The sequence below is a fragment of the Acinonyx jubatus genome, chromosome A1 (assembly GCF_027475565.1).
Source record: "Acinonyx jubatus isolate Ajub_Pintada_27869175 chromosome A1, VMU_Ajub_asm_v1.0, whole genome shotgun sequence".
Classification (NCBI taxonomy): domain Eukaryota; kingdom Metazoa; phylum Chordata; class Mammalia; order Carnivora; family Felidae; genus Acinonyx; species Acinonyx jubatus.
Genome location: NC_069380.1, coordinates 89,128,954 through 89,142,939, shown reverse-complemented (window position 1 = coordinate 89,142,939; position 13,986 = coordinate 89,128,954). Strand labels below are relative to the sequence as shown.

Sequence of the window (13,986 nt, the reverse complement as noted above, 5' to 3'; positions counted from 1 at the left end):
AGGGCACCAGGGCCTCAGAGGAGGAGGGTAGAGGAAGGGATCCAGGCATGGTGTCCTTCGTTAGGCCACCCCCTACCTTGGCCACCAGAGGGAGTTTTCTAAAATTGAGTATGGCCCATCCTTGCTTGAAATTGTAGCTCCTGAATGTGATCTGCATTGAGGAGGGCCCCCTGGTGGGTTCCTGCCCACACTGGTCCTCACATCAGCCTCATCTGCCACCTGCTCCAGGTGCACAGGAGAAAACAGGGAGCCAAAAATTGCCATCATCAAGGATTATGGGAGGCTAGTAAAGCCTGGCTGTCAGAGCTGTGGCTTCACTAAGGAGCACTAGTAGGTGCTTCCCCTTGGATTAGGAAGGGGCACCCATTCCTTCACTCTCCAGTCAAGTTTACAACACTCATCCCATGAAAAGTGAGTACCAAAAATCACTGCGCACACATACACACCTATACATATTTCGTGCTGAGTTTTCTAAAAGGATTCTGCCTTTTCTGGTTTATGAAATAACAGCGAACACTTACAGACACAAAGCTGAGGTGACAAGGTAGGGAAGGGTCTAGTCCATGCTTTGAAGAGTGCACAGAATTTTGGTGGAGACCAAGGGAGATGAGAAGCGGGGGCATGTAGGGGGTGGGGGGGTATACACATGAGCCTGACTGACAGCTGACCTAGCCTGCTAGCTGGAGAGGAATAGTTGAGGAAAACCTCTGGATAAGAGGAAGCCTGAGCCGAGGCTATAAGGCTAGCAAGAATGTGTTAGGCCAATGGTTTAGGCAGAAAGGACACTGGGACCCAAAGATTCAGAAGTCAGGACCTGCATGCTGTGTTCAGGAAACCAAGGGTCACCTGGTCTTGTTGGCGATGGGGAAATATGGCCTTGAGGTGGATGGGTACTGCTGACCACAGTCCCATGGACTCGCTTCAAGTCACTGATACGCTTGTTTAGCCCAGTGTGGCTTTTTTTTTTTTTTATTAGTTGACAACATTTGAAAATTGGGAGCTTTCACTTGAAAAATCTCAACTGGCAGTTTCTCTTGAATAGTTAGAAGCTCTGACGACATGGGGTCTGCATTCCCAGAAGGTAGTGGTCAGCTGGAGCTGAGTGGCAGCTGCCCCTTTAGGGGAGGCCCTTACATCACCACATCCCCTACCACTCCCTATCACCCCACTCTGGCCATGACTTCACCATCTTTACCTGCTGGCCCTTGAGGCATTGCAGGGTAGGGGCTCCATCTCTGGAGGTCAAGGGCAGCTGCTGAGGGGTGTTAAGAAAGGAAGTGAATGATGCGATTAGGTATTTATTTTGGAAGGATCACTAGAGCACATGAAGTTTCTAGGATGAGGGGCTTATATTCACAAGACCAGTTAGGGAGCTGTTGCAAAGGCCTGTGTAGGAGAAGGTGAGGCCTGGCCTGGGGCCAGGTGTAAGGAAAGAACTGATTTTAAAACTGCTTCAAGACTTGAGGGAAATGAAAATTAAAGTCACAGTGAGCTAGCACTACACACCCATTGTGATAAAAAAGACGGACAATATCAAGTGGTGATGACTGATGTGGAGCAGTCAGAACCCTCATCCACCGCTGGCGGAGAAACAAAATGGCTTGTCCACTTTGGAAGACAGTTTGGCAATTTCTGGTAACACTAAACAAACACCTGTCGTATCACCCAGCAATCCTATTCCTGGATATGGAACTGAGAAAAATAAAGACACGTCCACACAAAGAGCTGTACGTAAATGTTTATGGCAACTTTATTCAAAACCGTCAAAAACTAGAAACAGCCTATGTCTGTAGATAATCCAGCAGATGGGTAAATAAACTGAGGTACATCCATACAGTGGGATATTACCTGGCACCAAAAAGGACTGACTGACAAATGCACAACATAGATAAATACAAAAACATCATGCTTGGCCTTTGGGTGGCTCAGTCAGTTAAGTGTCTGACTTCCACTCAGGTCACGACCTCACGGTTCATGAGTTCGAGCCCTGCATCAGGCTCTCCGCTTTCACCACAGAGCCCACTTCGGATCCTCTGACCCCCTCTCTCTCTGTCCCTCCTCTGCTTTTGCTCTCTCTCAAAAATAAATAGACATTAGAAAAAAAATCATGCTAAGTGAAAGAAGCCAAACAAGGCTACATCCTCTATGATTCTGTTTACAGGACATTCTGGAAAAAGCAAAATCAGATCAGTGGTTGCCAAAGTCAAGTGGAGGAAGTGGGGGATGATAACCAGGGGCCAGGAAGGAATACTTTGAGATGATGGGTATACTTTATTTTAATTATGGCAGTGGTCATATCACTATATGTTTATCAAATTTCAGAACTGAGCACCTAAAAGAAGGTGACTTTTCATATGTAATTTATACTAAAAAACTTGATGTAAGGAAAAGATGTCCCTTTAAAAGACAGAATTGTCCTGGGGCGCCTGGGTGGCTCAGTTGGTTAAGCATCTGACTTCGGCTCAGGTCATGATCTCACAGTTCATGAGTTCGAGCCCCGCATTGGGCTTCATGCTGCCAGCTCAGAGCCTGGATCCTGCTTTGGATTCTGTGTCTCCCTTTCCCTCTGTGCCTCCCCTGCTCATGCTCTCTCTCTCTCTCTCTCTCAAAAATAAATAAACATTAAAAAAAAAAGAGGCAAAATTGTCCATCCAAGAGGTAGGATGTAGGGGTGAGTCAGGAGGAGGAGTCAGGGAGGTTCCTGACTTGATTTTTGGGGTGGGGACCTCTGGCCTTGGCCTGCTCACCCACCTGTGGAGAGGAAGGACTTATTGAATGTGCATCCCAGCTGCCCACCTGCTTTCTATCACCTCCCCCTTTCCTGTCACCTTTAGCCTTGCAGCTCTGGCTATGTGCCCTCTGAGATGAAGGCCACTGGCCATTCCTTTTTCCTGAGACCTCACTGCTCCCTGCTCCTCCCTTCCCTGCTTTGCACTTGGTTCCTTGATGGCACAGCTGATACCACCCATCTGGCACACACTATCCACTTCCCTGCCCCACAGGGGAGAAGAGAACACAGGAGGGAAGGAAGAAGAGCTCAAGCTCCACTCCCTGGCCTGAGGCTGGCCCAGGGGTCACAGTGCTGACAGGTTTCCTTGGCTCCAATCTCATCATCCACTCTTGACTTGCCTTGACTGGGTTCCGACTGGGCTTTCCACTTTGTTGTGCTCTTGCGGGCAGGAGGTTGCTTCTCTGAGGCTCAGTTCCATGGGGAGTGGGCATGGGTGGTGACCCCCCCCGATGGGGCTGCTGTGAGGTCTCAGGGAGAGAAGTACCAAGCTCGGGGAATAGACTGCACACAGGGACAATGAGTGTCTTCATGCTGGCCTCCTCTGCTCCCCCCTCTCCCGACCTTGACTGCTCTCCTCCCACTTCCCCATTCCCTCCCCACCTCCTCCCCACCCCTGACCAGGACCCGATGTGCCAGGGGATGCAAGCCAAGACTGTTCAGGTTGTGTGTTCGAGAAAGCCAAGCCGCACTGAACCCAATGGGGACAACTATTGGGAGGTTCCTGCATTGTTGCACCTGGGAGATCAATGGGTGGAGCCGGCCCTGGGACCACAGCCTAGGAACCTGGTCAGAGCCTTGGGAGCTATGGGCAAACGCTTCATCACATTCCTTTCTCCTCTGGGTCAGCTTCCTCCTCCCCATTTCAGCTGCTACTCTTTCACCACCCAAGGAGGGGCAGGCCCTCTGTGCCACATTAAGTTTGAAAATCCCCAGAAGAGGAGTCTGATGGGCTCCTCGGGCAGGGCTTGCATCTGTGGGCTGGGCGGTCAGACTCATGTGAAGACATGGCAGGAGAAAGGGCAGAAACAGCTGGGAAAGGCAGAAGCCAGGGGATAAGAAAGGGGGCGTGGGTGCCATATAACTGAATGCTGAATAGACTAGATCTCGTCCCCTTTTTCCAGGCATCTCCCAGAGCACCAGCAGTCCCTTGACAGCAAGGGACTGGAAAACTCTTCTCAGAAGTCTGACCAGCCCTAAAACATAAAACAAACCCTCCAGATTGCCCAGCAGTTGATCTCGGCATCAACAAGCCCCACCATGTACTCAAGAAATTTCCCACCACCTTGAATCTGCCTGGACAGCCCAAGGTCATGTGGCAAAGTCAAAACAGAAACCAACGAAGATAACCAAACAAAACTATCTTGAAAGAAACAGAGACTATGTGAAAAAGGAAATTCTGAAAGGAATAATATATTGCCGGCTTCAGACAGAATGAAAAAGTATCACATCCTTGAAGTCATCAAAAACATATTTAGCATGCCTATATGTCCTTACTCTCTCAGCTGAGATGGCCTAGAAGCAATGACACCGCAGCAGCCAAAGCACACCCAGAACCCAGGAACTGTTTTCTAATGCCATTCTCCAACAGAAGAAACCAGGGGTCCTAAATCAACAGTAGCTGATTCTCAGGCTGGGGCAGGAGATGTACAAGATGAGTCTGGAGCATCTTGTGGTACAAGAAAGTAAGGAAGGGGCACCTGGGTGGCTCAGTCGGTTGAGCATCCGACATCGGCTCAGGTCATGATCTCACAGTTTGTGGGTTTGAGCCCCGCATCACGCTCTGTGCTGACAGCTTGCTCAGAGCCCGCAGCCGGCTTCAGATTCTGTGTCTCCTTCTCTCTCTCTGCCCCTCCCCGCTCATGCTCTGTCTCCTTCTGTCTCTCAAAAATAAATAAATGTTAAAAATAAAAAAAAAAAGAAAGTAAGGAAGTGCTTACGAAGTACACACACACACACACACACACACACACACACACACACATGGAGGGGTATGTCGAAGGGACACAAGAGCCAACAGAAAGAGCTCCCAATGGCCACAGCTGGGACAATCTGAGCAATAAACGAAATAACAGTATTGTATTATAACCCAGCATAAAATACATGTCCATGAGCCTATACTAATGGATATAAATGATTTAATAAATGAAAAAATAAATGGGGGAGAACAAACCTGTACTGAACCCCAAATAATTTATGTAAATAATCCCCTCTCAAGGAAGTGATGCATAACTTCTATCTATCATCTATCTATCTATCTATCTATCTATCTATCAATCATCTATCTTTATCAAGACAGCACAAGTGAGGAAGGGGCAGAGGGAGAGAGAGAATCCCAAGCAAGCTCCATACTGTCAGTGCAGAGCCTGACGCAGGGCTCAAACTTATGGACCGTGAGATCGTGACCCCAGCTGAAATCAAGTGTCAGATGGTTAACTGACTGAGCCACCCGGGCGCCACATCGCCCCACTGTTTTAAGTGTGGGGCGGGTATAATGACTTCCTTCCAAAGAGTTCAGTATGGAAAGGGAGAAAAATTAGAGCACGTGACAATCACTACCTGAGGTAGGTGACCAAACTGACATAACAGTGACAAGACATGTTGATAGCACGTGCCCCCTCTGCATTATGAAGTAATGAGAATGGCACTATACTCCTGGGGCTTCCTTCCTGAAACACATTACCCCAGTCTAACCATGCAAAAAGCATCAGAGAAGCCCAATTGAGGAATATTCTCGAAAATACCCAACGACTGGTATTTGACAAAAATGTCAAGATCATACAAAAAAAGGAAAATCTGAGAAACAGTCACAGCCAAGAGAAGCCTAAGGAGACGTGTCATGTGATGTCAGGAAAAGGGCAGCAGAAAAAGAACATTAGATAAAAACTGAGAACTATGAATAAAGTATGGGCTGTAGTTAATTTTAAAAATATGTATTAAAAGTATATATGTCCAAAGCAAAAAATAAATAAATAAAAGAACTTTTGGAAATTAAATTGTATTGGCAGAAATGAAAACTCTTAGTAGTAAACAGGTTGGGAGAATAAATTAAATCTCCTATTTAGTAAGAGCAAAAAAGATAAGATGCCCAATAAAAAACATAAGAAAGGAGAGGCTAGTCTAGTAGCTCCAACCTCTGAAATAAGGGAGGCCAGACACACATAAAGAAATCCACCAAAAAGTAATTCAAGGAAAGTTCCCAGAGTGGAGGGGCAGGACGTACAAGCCTGAAGTCAACACTAAGTAAGAAGATACCCAAGACCCCTTGCTGTGATATTTCAGAACACAGGGGGAGACAAAGAAGGAAATAAAAAGGTCCCCTGTATCAGAGTGACTTTGAAGTTCTTAAACTGTGAACAAGATAACAGAGTATCACGTTTACAATTCTGAAGAAAACATTTTTTTGGTGACCTAGAATTCTATGTGTAACTAATCCCCAGTCACATGTGAGGAATAATGCCATTTATTTCTCAAGGTCTCAAAAGTTTACCTCCCAGGCTCCTTTACTCAAGAAGGATGTATTCCACCAAAATGAAAAAAGGAAACTAAGAAGGAAGACATGAGATATGGGAAGAGGACAAGGGAATCCCTCAGAGGATGATGGAATGATCCCGGTACAGCAGCTCTGCTCCAGATGTGGAGGGCAGCTGAGCTGTCCTGCCTCAGTGTGACCTGAGAGGCAGACAGCTGGTCATCACCAAGACTCCCCCCACTACTTCCATTGGACCATTCTCCTAACCCAAGGGCAGATCACCCAGGAGAGCTTGGCCCAGATTCTCACCAGGACTTGGCTTGTTGTGACCGTGTGCTGCTGAGGGTATCTCCCCTCATGCTCTGCTTAAGACACACATATCACTCCCAGAAGTTCTCAGCTTTTCCCTGAGAGCCAGAGGGCCATGGCGGGCTCGGAAGTGGAAAGTACACGGCAGCCCATTCCTTCTGACCGTACCTCTGTTGGGTACCCGGTGCACACCTCAGCCTTGCCAGGCGCCCAGCTGTGGAGAGCCCTGTGTTTCCCCAGAGTCACTTGTGAGCTTGCTTGCCACTTCCCCAGAAGGGGCCTTGTTAGCTCCCAGTGAAGGGGAAGTCAGCCCCCGGACCCGGGAGAGTGCTCTCCTCACCCCACTCCTGGAGCTTCTGTCCAGCGGGGGCAGTGCTGCCCTCTCCTTGCACAGCTCGTGTGTGCTTGCCTTCTGTTTTTGAGACTAGGTGGTATATGACTTGGGGAGAGATACACAGGTAGAACTATAATGAAAAGCAAGAGACTGATTTGTACAAAAGTCAGAATGGTCATTGCCTCTTGGGTGTAAAAATGAAATGCGTCTCTCTAGGTCTTGTCCAGATAAAAATGTTCTGGCTAGTTCGTAAAGTCTCCTAACCTCTGAAATTGTAACGACCACGGTCTGGTTAAAAAGGCAGAAACCAGCACCAGTAGTATTTCCAGCAGGACTTATGCCCTGGTTAATCTGTGGGAAGGGCTGGTGGATGTGGGTTGGAGAGTGCCGCTGTGGCTCCTGGGCTCCTGCCAGCTCTTCAGAAGCGGGATTCTGGGGGTGCCTGGGTGGCTTAGTCGGTTAAGCATTCAACTTCCCCTGAAGTCATGATCTCATGATTCGTGGGTTCGAGCCCCATGTCAGGCTCTGTACTGACAGCTCAGAGCCTGGAGCCTGCTTCAGATTCTGTTCTTCAGATTCTGTTCTACAGATTCTCCTTCTCTCTCTGCCCCTCCCCTGCTCTGCTCTGTCTCTCAAGAATAAATAAACATTGAAAAAAATTTCTTTTAAAAAGCAGGATGCTGCTGTAGTTGCAGGAAGCCTCTGCTGGTGGCCCCCACTGTGGGGTAGGTGAATTTTAGGCAATATTGCCATGGCGAGTGCTTTGGGGCTAAGGGCCATGGCAGGACCTCCTATCTGCTGAAGCCACACTTCTGTCTGCTTCTGCCAGGGGAGAAATAAACAACATGATTTCTCAAAAACAATATGACTTCTAAAGTATCTTCCAAATCTTCCATGATGCTTCTCACTGGTGGAATTTAACCTGGAAATGTAATTCCCAGGTTTCCAAGTCTTGTGATACAGGGGACAGCATAGAAGAGGATGGAAAAGTTAATGAGTAGCCCACAGATAATTCTGAACAAAGGTCTGATGCTATACTAGAGCTACTCAAACCGACCAGTGGTCATGAGGACATAGTGGTCATGAGGACAAGCCTCTGGGAGAGCCACTTTCATTGGGAGCCTAAAGTCAGACCCCACAAGCCTTCAGAACCCTATCTCTAGCTTCTGATCTTCCTGCCTGATTATATCAATAAAATCGGTGACCAAGATAGACTCATGGAAATAAAAAAGTATACATTAGAGAGTTTCACATGCCTGCATGATGCTTTCAGGTTCTGGGCAGCCATCTGAAAGAGCATCACGTGGTCCAGCCCCCTCCAACAGCTCTTCAGTGGACTCAATGAAGAGTCTCAAACATCCTGCATTTTGTTTCATCGTGTAAAATAAACAGTCTTCATTTTCATACAAGAAGGACACAGGTCACAAGTGTGGGCACAGCACCATGGGCTACCAAGAAACAGGGCTTGGGGTGCCTGGGTGGCTGAGTGGTTTAAGTGTCTGACTTTGGCCCAGGTTGTGGTCTCATGGTTCGTGGGTTCGAGCCCTAAATCGGGCTCTGCACTGACAGTGCAGAGCCTGCTTGAGATTCTCTCTCTCTCCTCTCTCTCTGCCCCTCCCCTACTCATGCTTTCTCTTTTTCTCAAAATAAATAAACTTCAAAAGAAAGAAAGAAAGAAAGAAAGAAAGAAAGAAAGAAAGAAAGAAAGAAACGGGGCTCACTCCCACCAGACACTGCTGAGTTCCTGTTTTGAGAAGCCCTCACAATCCAAGTACACAAAAAGAATGAGAATAACAAAAATCCAAATGCACAAGCCAAAAAAGAATTGTACTGTCTTTATTGTCTTAAAATTGCATAGTATCTTGATTGTGCACGCTTTTAAACAGAGGGCAAGATAGCCCACTTGAAAACTACTTTCTTGCATGGGATATTTCAAGCTGTTTTACTATAGGTAGAAGCAGGGACCAAAAATGCTGCCTGGGCTTAAAAAGAACCATGATCAAATTTAACAGAAGTTGGAGAGTCAGAGGGATTTATAGGAGAAGAATCTGTCAAAGGACATTGAGATTTTGAAAGGATTTACAGGAGGCACAGGGAAATGGTGGGAGGGCTTCCCTGACGTCAGGGGACTGGGATTCAGGGGCAGCCAAGAGAGGGCAGGAGAGGAGAGAGGAGTGCAGGGAGGCAATGCCTTGTGCTCAAATCTGAGATGAATGCCCTCTGCCAGGAGGCTGGGGTGCATGGTCTGGGCATTACATTGGCTACAGAAAGCCACATACTAGAAAAATAACTTAAAAGCTATACAATCATCATTATAAATATTTTGTCTTTCAAAACTAACTAGCGTTGGTTACAAAAAGGTTCACAGTTACTCTGAAGAGAGCTGTGTCTCTATTGCACAGTAGTGGAAAAGTCCGCTCTGATCCCCATGTGTAAACAATGATTCCCTTCTCCTCTGGCGACTTCAGGACACAGAGAAACAGTATCTGCTGTGAGCAAAGCACTTGGGTACAAGGCACGTGAAAGCTTGTCAAGTTCTACTGGGATCTACTTGGAACACACAGAACGCCTGCTGTTCTTCTCACTTGATGTCACCGGGACAGGCCTTGAACCACACTGCAGGTGGTGATGGCCTTCTCGGGCTCTTGTTCTCTATTCCACTGTTACAGACTTGGCCAGATTTCTGGGGAAGTCGACCTGCAACGATACATAGAAAGGAGCTGCTCAGGAGCCCACAGATCCCAGCAACCTGCTGTATTATAAAGCCTATTATTGGGGTACTTGAAGACGAGGTGATGGGTGTTCCCGGTCACCTTTGACCATGAGCCCCTGGAGACCTGCATCTTGGAAGCATTCCTTACTCCAGGAACTTCACTCAACTATAGAAGGTTTAGTTCATTCAATATACATTTATTGTGCACCTGACATGTGTCATGCTGTGTTAACCCTATTAAAAGGATATGATGCATGCTATTAAAATGCTAACTCAGCTTGTCCTGTTCACATTTCTTGGAAGGAGACACACTAAATCCATGAGGCTCATTAGTTCAGGGTGGGGGCTGAGAGGAAAATGTGATGGGAGATGGTTGATATGGTAGGCTTCAACTTTATCTGCAGTGTCTTATATTGCTTAGTTATTTTAATTTTAATTTTTTTAATGTTTATTTAATTTTGAGAGACAGAGAGAGACAGAGAGACAGAGAGAGAGAAAGAACACGAGTGAGGGAGGGGCAGAAAGAAAGGGAGACACAGAATCCGAAGCAGGCTCCAGGCTCTGAGCTGTCAGCACAGAGCCTGACGCGGGGCTCAAACCCATGAACCGTGAGATCATGACCTGAGCCGAAGTGGGATGCTTAACTGACTGAGCCACCCAGGCACCCTTATTTGGCTCTTGTTTTTAAAAGAGAAACAGGGGTGCCTGGGTGACGCAGTCGGTTAAGCGTCCGACTTCAGCTCAGGTCACGATCTCGCGGTCCGTGAGTTCGAGCCCCGTGTCGGGCTCTGGGCTGATGGCTCAGAGCCTGGAGCCTGCTTCCGATTCTGTGTCTCCCTCTCTCTCTGACCCTCCCCCGTTCATGCTCTGCCTCTCTCTGTCTCAAAAATAAATAAACGTTAAAAAAAAAAAACTTTTAAAAAAAAAAAAGGAGAAACAAATAGGACAAAATGTTAGCCGTGGCAGTTCTGGATTTGTATACCACCAGGTACTTGTTACATTGTTTTCTGTAAGGTTATGTATCTTCAAAAGCTTCTCAAAATACAATTGTAATAAAACTATTTCTATATGCAGTGAATTGTAGGTTCTTCCATACTTGTTGGTGGTTCTTTTCTGGAACATAAATTGATGATATATGTTTGGAGTTTCAAGGGGCACCTGGGTGGCTCAGTCGGTTAAGCATCTGACTTCGGCTCAGGTCATGATCTCATGGTCTGTGAGTTAGAGCCCTGCGTTGGGCTCTGTGCTGACAGCTCAGAGCCTGGAGCCTGCTTCAGATTCTATGTCTCCCTCTCTCTCCCTGCCCCTCCCTGGATTGCACTCTCTCTTTCTCTCTTTCAAAAAGAAACATTAAAAAAAAATTAAAAAAGGAGTCTCAAAATGTTGAATCATTTGCTAGACTGAGGAGATATCTTAAATGTGGGAGGAAGATGTACATGCAAAGATGTTCACTGCAATTGTGATTTATGCAGATATTCTCCCAAATCAGCAACAGTTTAAATAATAGAAGACCGGCTAAGTCATTGTTATAATCCATGTTATAAGACCATGTTGGGATATTGTGCAATGATTAAATGTTGCTTACATGAAACTCAAGATGTAAGAAAAAACTTGTAAATACACTCAAAAGGAAAGTGTAAAATGTCATCCTTGATATACTGTCAAAAATGTTAAAAAATCCACATGCACAAGGAAAAGACTGGAATAAATGATTAAATTTGCTAATTAACATTGCCTCTCTGAGTGATGAGTTTAATGATATGGTCTTCGTAATCTTGCAGTCCCAACTTGTTTTCAAGGGATAGAAGTTACTTTAAAAACAGAGTTGTTTTAAATGAAATTACCTTTCCTATGAATATTTACACCAAATAAGCATTTAAGAACAAAATCAGGAGCGCCTGGGTGGCTCAGGTGGTTAAGGGTCTGACTGTTGATTTTGGCTCAGGTCAGGATCTCACAGCCCCATGTCGGGCTTTGTGGAGCCGGCTTGGGATCCCCTGTCCCTCTCTCAAAATAAGTAAATAAACTTAAAAAAAAAAAAAAAGAAAAGAGTCAGACTCTGGGGTTATGCTTTTCCCCTCTGGGGGATTCGGTGCGATTTTAGACATACGTCATATCCTCGGAGAACAGCCAGGTGGAAGGACAGGAGCTGCAGCGGAATCACACTCAGGATACCCTGGAGGCAGTCCACTGTGTGGGGCAGCTCGATCGTTTTATACGCAAACTTGGAACTCTCAGTGTCGTCCCTGGAGCACAGTATGATCGGCCGACCCTAGAGCAGGGAAATAGGATCACAATGGGCAGGTGGTCTCTGAAAGCAGCAACCCCTCACATACCAGCAGTTTCTGAGGTCAATCTTATTGAGGGGATAACAGTCCTCTTTTGCTTTTGTGGAATTATGTGTGAGGTGATGTGCACGACCAGTGTGAGGGGCAAGGTGTTTGATGCTGTTTGGTGAGTTCCTCTCCCTTCCGTGGTAGGATGACTGCCATTCTGAGCCATTCATCCAGCACCCATTTGTTGAGTGGCTTCCATGTGCCTTGCCAAGGGCAGGGCATGCCCACTCCTCACTCTGAGGGGACTCATAGCTGAGTGGTAGAAAATAAAAATGTAAACAAGCCAACCAATGAGTAACGATGAATTCCAGATGAATGCCAGAAAGGCAATAAAACATGGTAATGTGATTGGGAGACACTGGTGAGGTCTGGGAAGCCCTCTCTTAAAAGGGGATGTTTGGACTAAGACGTGAATAACCACAGACCAATTCTCTGAAAGAGGTGGGAAGCACATTCAGGGCAGAGGGAATAGCCAGAGCAGAGGTTCAGAGGCAGAAATCAGCTGGGCTCCTTCAGCTTGGGACACAGAAGGAAGGGGCCACATAATGCCGGCTTGTGGTCACTCTTGTTTTGTGGGAAGCCACCGGGAGGTTTCAAGCAAGGCAGTGAAGTGATTTGTGTTTTATACCTTCTCTCTGGCCACTGTGCCAAGCCAGGCATGGCTGCCACTAGCTCAAGGGCATTGTTGGACTTCACCTCCCTATAACTTCATGAGCCCTCCCAGGATGGATCTGTGGGGCTTTGCACTCCCATCTCAGGGCAGCTCCACGCCTGGAATCTGGGGCAGCTGGGGGCAGTCTGGGTCACAAGGTTTCACTGAAGAGCCATTGTGCACGTGGCCACAGGCTGGCCAGTCATTTCTGAATGTGTGTGCCCCTCAGGAGGGGGCCTAGGAGAGAGCACGTGATCACACCTGCTCAGTGGTAGGGCTGCTCATAACCAGTGCTGGCCGACAGTGGGTGAGGTGGGCTTGTGTGGGAGAGGACAGGAGAGAAGGGGACCCTGGCCCAGCTGAGAGCTCTCACCTGGCGGGCTGTGACCTGCTGCAGGGCATTCTGGCATTTGGCAAAGCAAGGGTCCTTCATGATGACCATGATGACGGGCATCTGCTTGTCAATCAGTGCCAAGGGTCCGTGCTTCAGCTCCCCCGCCAGGATGCCTTCTGAGTGCATGTAGGTTATCTCTTTAATTTTCTAGGGAAACACAAGGCGGGGTCAGTGTGACACTGGACAGACAGGGGGCTGGAGCAGATCAATCAGAGAGGGGAGGAAGGGGAGCTGTGGGAGGGATGAATCCAGAAGGCAGGGAGCTGAGGGCTGCAAGGCGGATGAATGCATTAGGTGGTCAACAGCACTGAGGGCTGCTGGCAATGCCAGGCCCAAGGGAGAGGGCTGGCTGCTGTCCAGAGCATGCACAAGGCCCAGCACGCAGCCTGTGTCCCCCAGACCAGCCCCCAGCACAGCCACCACCCTTGGATAGACAAGTCAATGTCGATCTGGCTCTTCCTTCTGCTATGTGACTAACCCGTGGCCTCCCCACATTTATAAATTGTAATGATGGCACTGTATTCTATCTAGAAATACCTTTCTTCAATTATCCGATAGATCATCCCCCCGAATCTAGACCATTAATAACTTCCAAAGGGACGCTCCAATTTACTTATGAGGCAAAATCACACACATCAGGCCGTTACTAGAATTTCCCCCTATGTTCAGGAGATCCGTTTCTATTCAGTTCCCGTTAAACCTATGTCACTGAACTGCTGAGTGTCTAGTAAAATATTTCTCAGCTCCCCTAGAACTATTTATTTGGGGGGGGGGGAGCAGGACACTGTCAGGAGTGTGGGTGACTCCGCCCTGAATGCCACAGACAGCTGGAGTGCTGGCCCCCAGGAGACCACAGAGGGACCATTGATGTGTGCCAGGAGCAGCGTCAAAGCTTCTTTCTTTCCCCCCAAGACTGACTGGGAGCTGCAGTTGAATACGCATCTTTCAGCAGCGCGCTGGGGGCACTGCAGCTGAGCCCCCCCCCGAC

At 47.5% G+C, this 13,986-nt stretch overlaps 1 protein-coding gene across 1 annotated transcript in view; it reads right to left on the bottom strand.

Annotated features, from left to right (window-relative positions):
* Positions 1 to 8,723: 8,723 nt before the first annotated feature.
* Positions 8,724 to 13,986, bottom strand: part of GFPT2 (glutamine-fructose-6-phosphate transaminase 2) — a 47,632-nt gene continuing 42,369 nt past the window's right edge. The window contains exons 17-19 of the mRNA XM_027076952.2: positions 12,978 to 13,145; positions 11,727 to 11,888; positions 8,724 to 9,600 (exon numbers count right to left, since the gene is read on the bottom strand). Of these exons, the coding sequence (XP_026932753.1) occupies positions 9,556 to 9,600; positions 11,727 to 11,888; positions 12,978 to 13,145 (375 nt within the window). The 3' untranslated portion in view covers positions 8,724 to 9,555. The remainder of the gene's footprint in view (positions 9,601 to 11,726; positions 11,889 to 12,977; positions 13,146 to 13,986) is intronic.